This window comes from Ptychodera flava, chromosome 22 (assembly GCF_041260155.1).
Source record: "Ptychodera flava strain L36383 chromosome 22, AS_Pfla_20210202, whole genome shotgun sequence".
In the NCBI taxonomy this organism is placed as follows: Eukaryota; Metazoa; Hemichordata; class Enteropneusta; family Ptychoderidae; genus Ptychodera; species Ptychodera flava.
The window spans coordinates 22,517,642-22,528,843 of record NC_091949.1 but is presented as its reverse complement, the minus strand read 5'-3'; the positions used below and the strand labels follow the sequence as shown (position 1 = coordinate 22,528,843).

At 36.4% G+C, this 11,202-nt stretch overlaps 1 protein-coding gene across 1 annotated transcript; it reads left to right on the top strand.

Annotated features, from left to right (window-relative positions):
* Positions 1 to 4,697: 4,697 nt before the first annotated feature.
* Positions 4,698 to 11,146, top strand: LOC139122973 (sphingomyelin synthase-related protein 1-like). Its single transcript, XM_070688898.1, has 5 exons — positions 4,698 to 4,833; positions 6,676 to 7,067; positions 7,422 to 7,539; positions 8,357 to 8,507; positions 10,336 to 11,146. The coding sequence occupies exons 2-5, from the start codon at positions 6,742 to 6,744 to the stop codon at positions 10,671 to 10,673; spliced, it is 933 nt and encodes a 310-aa protein (XP_070544999.1). The 5' UTR covers positions 4,698 to 4,833; positions 6,676 to 6,741; the 3' UTR covers positions 10,674 to 11,146.
* Positions 11,147 to 11,202: the final 56 nt, after the last annotated feature.

The window sequence follows — 11,202 nt, the reverse complement described above, 5'->3', positions numbered from 1 at the left end:
ATCCATTTTCTCCAGGAAATTTATCAGAAATACATCAACATACACTTTTTTATATCAACGTAGCATAGAACTACATGAAAAATCACATCAAAAGCAAAATCTATGACATTCTTTTACTGGTACATTGCGTACCCTGTGCGAATTGGACTGACTCAGTGCCCTACGGTCAAACAGCTGAAAGTGCGCCCTCAACGTTAAAATTAGGCTCCCGGAAAATTTTAACAATTTCTGTTCACGATCATAAGCTTATCACAGCCTAGCAAACGACAAAGTCACCAGAATTGTACTCAAAGTGGTAGAACTGACTTGATTTGCAGTCTCCTGCCTTTGTTTAGGCTTGCAATCCATCATGAGGCGGTGAAAACATGCATTTTGTCCAATTTTTCTCTTTAATACTGTTACGGTCGAAATTGGCATCGATTTGACCGGTGCGAGTTTTTGACAGAACATGTCACCAGGCCACTATTAAAGGTATACAGTCACCTGTAATCTAAATATGCCCATATATGGTAAAAGGGGCGTTCCTTGGTATTCAAAATGTCCATGTGAGGGCGCTGTTTTTAAAAAGCGGCCACCAGCTTAAAATTTGTGATTGGTTAGATTTTCTCTTTCCATTAGGGAAAGACTGCATTAACTTGCATGGTACCTGAAACCCAGGTCCTTGCTGACCAACTCGGGTGACAAAGAGAAGACTTTTAATCCCCAAAGGTGTTAATGTTCCATTGTTACGTTTATCTTATCCAGCTAGTGCCATTGTAGGAAAGGCAGGTCTGTGAAATTAATCCTCTGATAACTAAGTAGGGAAGTGCGGTATTCCTAAGTTAATAGAGCTTTCCCGTAATGCCATGGTAACTGTGGCAAAATTTGGAAAAGGTGACAGTATACCTTTAAGGGAACGTCCTTGACTCACGTGGGATGTACGATTTCTAACAGAAATAAAAAAGTTCTCTTTGAAATATTAACTACTATTGCAAACCAATTTTCACGTTTCATCTCTACTCACGTGATATTTTTCATAGATATTGTATGTATATGAAAATATGATCAACAGTATTTTTAAAATCCATAAATGGCCCTTGTACATAAAAGGTAGACAAGATGGTGCATGATAAGTGTTTTCGACATTTTCTTACAGTCGTTAGAATAAATCTCGCGAATAATGCCCTGCAACTCAACTTTTTCGAATAAGCATAGCATTACATTCGTACACGTGTTGGCGAGCCCTTTCTCTGAATCAAGTGTGAATTCAAATTCTTTAATCAATGCTAAAACTGCTTTTTACTGGACTAAATATTCTCCATATTTCACTGCCCACTTAAACGTGTATCGACAGAGTTGAAATTCAGGGTTCGTGACAGGCTTTTTGCTGAGGGAAGGCGCTACAGATACAAGTATATATCTTTGACCATAAACAAGAAACATCGAGCTGGCATTTGTCGAGAATTTTCAATTTTGTTGTTTGATAACTGTAGGCCTATTGCTGATATAATAATAATAATGTTTATTTCGTACTTTGGCCTCCAGCCTATGGTACAGTAGTAAATAAAGAATACGTATACATCGCCACAGGAACACAGAGGATAAATAAATCTACAATACAAAATCTTGATACACGAACAAGATAACACTATTAATCTATTCATTAGTTACAAATCTTTCTCTTCGTTTGTTTGCGAAAAATACATACATATTTCCAGTTGCATAAGTTGAAGGAATTTCTCATAGGTATGGTTTGTATAAAAATAAACAGGAATGTATTTCTGACGCAGATCACCATAAAAAGGGCAAACTAAACAAAAATGATATTCGTCTTCGATGACATTTAACTTACAAAATAAACATATTCGCTCGTTTCTTGCAACATCATACTTGCGATCAGTCTCAATTCTCAACTGATGCGAAGAAGTTCTAAGTCTACAAAGTGCTATTCTTAGCTTATTATCCTCTAAAGTTGACAAATATGATTCACAATTAAAATTAATCTTGAATTCACAGTACTTATCTAATTTGGAATAACTAACCATGTCAGACCTCCATAACTGAATATAAACATCAGTAAATCTTTGTTTTAAAGTATTAATAAAAGCTAATTCGTCTTCAACACCTTGATTAAGCCAGACAAAACCAAAACCATGAGAAAATAAAAGCTGTTTCACTTGTAAAGCCAAACAGTTACGTCCCAGCTCTGCTTGTGCATGTTCATACATATAACATTTGTAAACAAGACGATTTATATCCATTTTTAAAATCTTTAACCAATATTTTACAATACGAACATATCTTCCATAAATTAAAGGAATCCTACCCAATTCACCGTATATGGTTGGATTTGATGAGTTTTTACATAATCCCAGTACATGTCTGCAAAATTTACGATGTACTCTTTCCAAGTTTTCTGCTTTGTGAAAACCCCAAATTCACTACCGTACATAAGTATCGGTAAAATTTTACAATCAAAGATTTTCATAGAAATTACAATATCAACAGAACTATATAAGAAAAGATGGCTTTACAAGCTTGTTCGGCAATTGTCTTTTGAGCAATGTCCCATTGGCCACTACTTGAAAACTTAATACCTAGATAACTAAAATTTGATACCACTGAAAGTTTTCTACCATTATAAAACCATTTTTCATAGCGTCTCAGACGGCCTGCTTTTCTGAACACCATTACTTTGGTTTTGTCAATATTGACTTTTAATTTCCATTTCGCCGCATAGCTTGATAGGTCGTTCAAAAGACGTTGAAGACCTATGGCATTGTAACTAAAAAGAATCAAATCGTCGGCAAACAAAAGGTGAAATAGTCTCAAGATTCCAACATGAATTCCTACAAATCTTTGTTCTAAATGCTGTTCTATATCATCTATGAACAATGCGAAAAGTAGGGGTGATAAAATTGAACCTTGTTGTACTCCACACAAACATTTGAATGTTTGTGTAATACGGTGTTCTGACTTTTGCTTTTATATTTTGATACATAGAATGTAATATTCTGTATAAATTACCATGTAAACCCTTTTTAACAATTTATAATACAACATATAATGGTTAATGCTATCAAATGCTTTTTCGAAATCAACAAAAACACAGTACAGGCGACTTTTCAACGAAAAATATCTGTTAACAATAGTATTCAATACAAACATATTATCAATTGTACTATATTTTTTACGAAAACCAGACTGGTTTTCGCTCAGAGGACACTTTTTCTCCACCCATCTAATAAGACGATTATAAATAATTGAGGAGAATGTCTTCCAATCAATGAAAGCAGTGTGATTCCTCTGTAATTATTGACCTCATCTACCACCTTTCTTATGCAAAGGAACAATTAAACCCATAGCCCAATCACTTGGAAAATTACCAGAGTGAAGTAGATTATTAAACAACACTACCAAAATTTCTTTAAACTTTCTTGGTGCATTTTTAAGTATATATTACCATTACTATTGAAGGAACAGGATGTACAAAACTTGCCGTACGAAATAGTGGTAGCATGGAAATATGAATATATGTAACCATGTTTTTTATTAAGTATTGTTATTTAAATTAGAAGCCTATGAAAATGTATGGAGGATATGTTTTTGCATCGTTACTCTGGTATTACAGTGCGGTGGTGGCCAGAGTGCTTGTCACTGGTGGGTAGCGTATTATGGCTGAAATATTGTGTCCTTGAGCTGGGCACTTTTTGTCTTGTTTGTTTCTGAAGAAGTCGGTACTTGAAACTGTGCAATTGCCAATTTTCATAATATATAGTATATTGCCGTAAATTTTGGCCTTTTGATGGTATGACAGTATCCATTTCTGAACGAGAAAATCAATTTATGTAAAATATGAAAACAAGCGGCCTGTCAGGCTGTAAATCCAAAAATCCAAATGTTATGTGAATTACACGAATCACTCTCGGTCGAATTTTCTTCTTTCCGTTCAAGTACGTGGTAAACAACCATTTTCAGCTCCGAGTCACACATCGTCTCGCACAAACTTTCTCAAGAAGGGTGCCCAGCTCTAGTGTATCAGGCCCAAGCAGCTGGAGAAGACATGACCTTTGAACCTTCTTAGACACTATTAGTTCTGGATTCCAGAATTTGATCAGATTTGATTGGTTTTTAATTTGTACGCAGACTATAATACACAGTTGAGCCAAACACTGCTCTCTTTGGAACAGATAGCAATGACAAAGCCACCAAAGATTGTGGGCAGAGGGATTCGGTCATGAATATTTTGCAATCGTCTTTTTCTGACAGAGAACAATTTACTTGCATATCCCCAACAACCGTAATGCCTCCAAAGTCTAGTTCTAAAGTTTTGCAGTCCCATACATTTGAAACGGTATTGCAACGTAAAATATGAAAGAGACACAACTTAACTTCAGATTGAAAAAACTTGCGCAGCAAAAGTAAAAATATATAAACAACTGTATGAGAATTGAATGTCATAAATACTCCTTGACTTTTTTTTTAGCAACTGTACATTGAACTCAAACTTCAATGTGTTTTCCGTCGATAGAATTACCGTCACAAAGTACTTGTTGCTTGCATGATGCCAGGGACAATTTTTATGTCAGTGATTCTTCACATATAGAGTTTGCTGCTGAAGGACAATGTCATCAATGATATGAAACTTGTATGGGAGTGTGCCTAAGTGATGACCGTGCCTTATTTCTCCGCAAATGCATGAGGGCGCTTCATAGATCGTAAGTACAATGGGCTCTCTTGCCATGCTCACCGTGTTAATGAATGAAGCCTGTTTCATACAAATTTCAATGACATAACGCAAAGTACATTTATTAATGATCTCGACAAGTGCGTCCATCGGGAAGTTTGAATCTGGTAAGTAAAGTGGAAGAAATTTAAGTTATCATAATCTCTTGTCGAATATTAATATGAATAGACTGAAGTTGAATGCATGTAGAATATACATGTACAGTGCCCTCATTTTACGCTTGTTGTGCCTCACAAGATCATTTGCCTTGTCAAGGTCATTTGAAATTATTGTTTAGAGTAGGCATCGTAGTGCAGTCACAGATTCGCATATACTTTCCAGTTTATACATGATGTACAGTACGATGTGCATACTTGGTTCTGAAGCAGTCCAATGACGTACAAAGTAAACGTTAATTTTATTCTGTGATCTGAATCGCAGGCTTCTGAGTTCGTTCACTCCAACAGGAACGAAGGACAACCTGTCTATGGTACACCGTAGAACTATTAATTGCTGCAAACACATTCTGATCTCTTCTGTCAAACTTCAGGACTATACTTAAGTTTCCATTTTAATTGATTCCTAAGAATAAGAATACTGTGTGCATTTATTCTAAAATTCAACAGCGGACCACTATTCAGTAAGGCAAGGACGATTTCGTGTACAATGCTATATACAGAAATAGCTATGCAAATAAGCAAAGGTCAAACTCAACCATCGACCTTCAAGTTTGGTTGAATGGTGAGCAAAGGCCGAACGTCTCGTTTGACCTAAAATCATATGCAACATTATCACGGGCTGACGTTATTGCATTGTCAATACGTCTTCGATCACAACTGAGACCTGAGACGCGCGGTCAACACATTATGTTGCATATGCTGTTAGGTATGACATTATTTTCGGCGATACACCCACTCAGGCATCATATAGAAACTTCAACTATTAATTTTCATGCACTTTATCAATATTGGTAGACTGTCATTACATTGTATCAAGCAGCCTAGATACAACAGTGATCCGATGTCTCGACTGTTCATTATTATTTCTCCCATCAACACAAGGCCTTACAAGGATTCGTCTTTTCTTGTATCTCTGTCTTTTAGTGTCAATCTGTTTGATGTACAAAGGGGGCTCTGTATTATCTGCTAATCCAATGCATCAACGGCATTTTACAGCGCCCTCGTTGAGTGCTAATTCTATGGAGAAAAAATAACATTTCCTATTTTCCAAAAAAGTTTCTTAGACCAAGAGCTTTAAAATGAACCGCCACAAATGGTAGATCAGAAAAGAATTGAAAAAGTTTGAGAGTCCGAATATCTGTCCCCGAGGCGCGGAAAATTTTAGAGTTGTGTTCTCTACATGTAGCTTGAACTGTCTACAATAGGCTGCACCTGTACCAAATTCGGAGGTCCCTTTCCTTTCGGGTGGATGTACACAAAAGTTTGAACCGTTTCTGTGTTCTCGGTTCGTACACGTATTATCTCCATAATCTAAAACTTTAAGTATTACCGTACAAAATACATAGGATCGGATTCAACATTTTTATGTAATTGAAGAAGAAACTGCGAAAACAGCGTTATTTCTAACTGAATGACAAATCACGTTTAGTTGAGTTTGTAAATTTTAACGTACGTACGTACACGTATAATCTTAGCTGGAACATACATCAAATGAAGTCGGTACAAGAATGTTAGCTATCAGTGAAAATTGTCGCAAAGTGATAATTTGATAACATAATTCATATAAACACCACCATGTTTGAATTTTCAAATAAATAAGAAGGTAATAGGATGGGAACGTTATCTGGCATGATAATGCGCCCTCATGCCGTGTATTTTGTATCCAGATGCCCTCGTATCAGTATTGTGATGTCCTTGACACTGAGGGACTTTGACAGCGAACTCTGACTGTTGAATATCCTTGACATTCAGATCTGCACGTTATTCATCTATGTTAGATATTTTTTTCAGGCGAAGTAGCAATCATTATAGACTGCCATCACTGTGTTGAGAGACAATACTAGAAACACAGCGACAATGAAGGCAAGGAATGCCCACGTTCGGACTGAGGAAAACGACGGAACACAAATGGAAACGGAAACCGACATCGGAGACATATCCAGAAAGAAAACCTTGATCAGCATCCTATACTTCGTAACCATAGTATTGTTTTCTGGGTACATGTCGATCATTGTCAACGATAATGTACCTGACAAGTCAAAACATCCACCGCTACCGGACGCATTGCTGCAATACGTGGCATCCAGTCGTGACCAGATCGTGTTCGCCCATTATGTTACGGCGGGAGCTCTCGTGTTTCTAATGACCACCATGGCAATCACAGTATCGCTTCATAAATACAGGTATAAGACTATTGACAACTTTTACAAGCTATGATTAGGAATAGCTCAACCATAAAACATTTAGTATTTTGTGTCTATTGTCCAATCTACAAATTGTGTGAAGCATACGATTGCAATACTGTTCAATGTTTTAATCAAGATTAGTCTTGTTCAGAGAATATATCCCCAATAAGCCCTTGTAATAAAACTGAGGCTGGCTTTTAGAGCAAGACACACAAATGTAAGCAAGCTCATGTAAGAGCATGCATATACTTGGTTCAGCCTTAACTTAATATTCAAAAGCTGACGTTTCCCTAATGTAACAATAATTTTCACTCCTAAATCCGTATTATTTTACTTATGTTTCAAACACAGACATGTGATAACGCGCAGATATTTCAGCAGCATTGCCTTCCTATTTCTTTGGAGGAATGCCAGTATGATGGTGACGTCACTGCCAGTTACCCATCCAGAGTCTCCCTGTGCCACGCAGGTTGGTTTTTCAATCATGCGAGAATATTATACAATTACTAATTCTCACTGAATGTCCGCATTCTCATTTCTTTCAGAGATCTGAAACGCGTAAAGAAGATTTGTGCAGAATCTAAGCATCTACATTTAAGTAGTTATGATGGGAAACGTACTGTACTTCTATATTGATTTCAACATGAACCTACGCGTATATCTGTGTACATATTTTAATATGCATAAGCAATGACAAGAAAAGTAAGGTATTAACAATGATACACGGGGTTATCTATAAATTTTATACACGTTATTTCATATTAAGGTAATATGCGCCTCTAAAGTCTAAGACTTAAATTTTTACTCAAACTTTCCTCAATCAAACTTTCGACCATTCTCTTACCAAAGCAAGAATCAAAATCAGGGGTCACCGTGCAAACTTTGGTACCAGAGAGACAATTACCTAAGACGACCCGATATTTGACATTCAAAATGGCCGCCATTTCTGTGTTAACTCTAAGGTGAAAAACAAAATTTTCCAAAAAAACTAAGACGGAGAAAACTTTTCTTACATTAAGACCTTTAAAATAAGCCCCCACAAGTGGTTGGTCAGAAGAGAATTGGTAAAATTTGAAAGCGCGAATTTCTGTCCACGAGACGCGTTCTACTTTGATGAATACAGGTCACGCCATGTCTGATAATTACAATAGTAACAGAAAAAGGACATAATGAAAACATTTGATTTTCGTACTTTTGTTCCCCTTTTCGTGCTGTTAGGCAATACACGTAAGATGTATTTATTAACGTCGTTCCTTATTGGTCCTCTGATGTGATTTCTTTGACAGACAGATGGTTCTGTGCCAATGAGATCAAAGCAGGCCCTAGAGATGATTTTAGCATTCGGTGCTACAACCTTGTCTGGTGTTATTTGCGGAGACTACATGTACAGCGGGCACACCGTCTCTTATCTTTACATGTCTGTACATATCACAAAATGTAAGTTGCTCTTACCTGAATATCGACCCATGGTTTTGAAAGAGACGGGGTGACGGGTTGAGTTTTCATGTTACAATTTGATCCACAAATAAGGCATGTTTGTACGATTGTTGTTTTATTCACATGGAACACAGCATGACTGATATGATTGCCTCAGGCGGCTTTCAGAACTATTCTTGTGGTAGTTCTCTTGGGCGATCCAGACAAACAATAAGCTAACTTATGTATTAGGACAAATTTGAACAGATTTGCATTATCTGCTCTTAGAAGGGGTTGTAAGACTGACATTCAAAAAAATTATTAAAATCATGATAATCAAAATTGAAATGAATCTTATTCAAAATACAATAACTTTTTTGCCAAACAAAATTCGTGTTTTAATATAGTATATAAAGAAGATAATGTGAAACTTTTTACAAAGTTTGACGGAGCCAGAGTGGAGTTAAATACTTTCTCAACATGACCTTGTCAAAAGAGACAAGTGAACATTGAAATAGGGAAAAATTCTACAGATGCTGCAGCTGAAATTAGGAATATATTAAACTTTTCAGTGCCCCTTTGTTAACGCCAAGAAATCCAAATGGAGCTTCTGCTTATAAATGTATATGCTACAGAAGTGCCTGGGATTCCTAATATTCAAAGATTGTGGCTTTTCACTTGGAATGCAGATGCTAATTTTTGGGTGTATCCCGGTGACATGCTCTGAAAGAAAGAAAAAAATCAGTCATTAAATAGGGCTTGCATATTTAGACATTTAAATAGGTCTATTTAAAGGCGAATGCTTGTGTCATTATCTAACCCTGGTCTGATTGCCTTGCAAATGTTGTGCCCTTCATGTATAACAACAACTTTTGTTGATAGGTCATGATATGCCGGGTCCGTAATGTTAAAGGGCAACAATGGACATCAGGCATCTGGTGTACAAAGTATCATTAGACTAGGTGAATTGAGTATTCCAATATGTTGAAGAGGCCAAGCAAGAGAAATTGTAGTAGAAGCACAACAAATACATATACTTCCAGAAGTGTATACATGTATGCTATTTTGCCAAAAGTTGACCACTAGAGGGCGGCAAACGAGATTTCCTCATCGAAGTATGCATGCATATCTGGGGTTGGGTGAATATCGATTAACGAACATTATGTTTTCTACCTGTTCCACTTGGACTTGTTTTTTTGGCTCGTTTCACCATCCTTCTCAGAGGATTTTTTATCTCTCTAACCGACAATCCAAGACCGTAAACACACAACCATATAAAATGCACGATTGCACAAAATCAACATTAGACTGTATGTAGATAGCGCAGGTACTATTATTAATATGTAAAGGAGGTAGCTGTTGGATAAGTCGCTCTGAAATACAGTGAAAATGTGATCCCCCACTGCTTCCAGACTACTTCCCCGATTTGTCTTTTTTTAACCACCATATTTCAACCACCGGTTTTTAAAGAGGACGTTTCCAGTAAAATTGCCTTCCATTCCGTAAAGTGGCAGCATTCAATGCACAATAGGCTATGTAGACAAGCTGAATAAGTTGTATTTCAGTGCACTTTAGAGAGAAAAGGAAGAGAAAGTATTGAAGAAGCTTGAACAATACTAGAAAAACTGTCAAAGTAATACATTTCCTGTATTTGTAAATAATATGTTCATCCAGAGACCACATTTGAGAAAAGAAAGCAATACTCATGGTTGTCTATAATTCATATCAATGCAGTCACATTGCCAAAAAGACTATAGGTACGGGTATCACATTGCTATGGCAACATAGCCATGCTAATTGTGTCATTTTTTTACATTTTTTCATGTATTTCACTTTCTTTGCCTTGCAGATTCACAAAATTTTGGAAAGATCTTTCATCCAATATGTTGGGCAGTTGCTGGTATCGGTATATGTAGTTTGATAGCTGCTTTTAACCACTACACTATGGATGTGGTAGTTGCTGTGCCATTGGCTTTGTTCTGCCTGACATTACACGAAGTATTTGCAGAAAACCCACCTCTGAGAAAAAAATACACAATTTACAGAATATTTTTTCCTCTGCTGGACTATCTGGAGGAAGATCGGAATATTTCCAATGCCGCTATTACAAATGATTATGATTGGCATGTGGTGAAGCTTACCGTGAAACGTTTTGTAAAAAGGTTTTGTGGAACAAAGCAGTATTAAAAATGTTAACAATGATCCTTAGGAACTATATATTGATTTGCTTTTTTTCTAGTTCTCATGAATGGATAAGTACAAATAATTATACATGCCTACACACTTTTGTATGGCTATAACTTCAAAGAGATTCCGTTCATTTTTGAAACTAAATATAGCCTTATAACAATACAGTGGCTGTCGGTTTGGAGTTCAAAATAAGCCAGAGTGAATGAGTATTGTTTGACTTCTGTACATAAACAGATAAATCAACGGGCATTGTTTTATTCTTTTTATACCAGCTGTGTAATTCTGTGAAAACAAAATGCCCTGCTGGTTGTACTCCAGTAAAGTAGTATTGCTTGGGTTGACCAGTTCAACAACCCAAATACAATTTACATCTTTTGCTAAAAGTTACCAGTCTAAAAATTTCGTAAACATGTTGCAATGTTCCCCAGTATCGATTTTGAAAGGAAAAAAAGCACAGGGGCAAAAGGTGTTATTATTCCGGAAAAAGGTGTAAAAATTATTTGCTGTTAATAAATTTATAATTTTG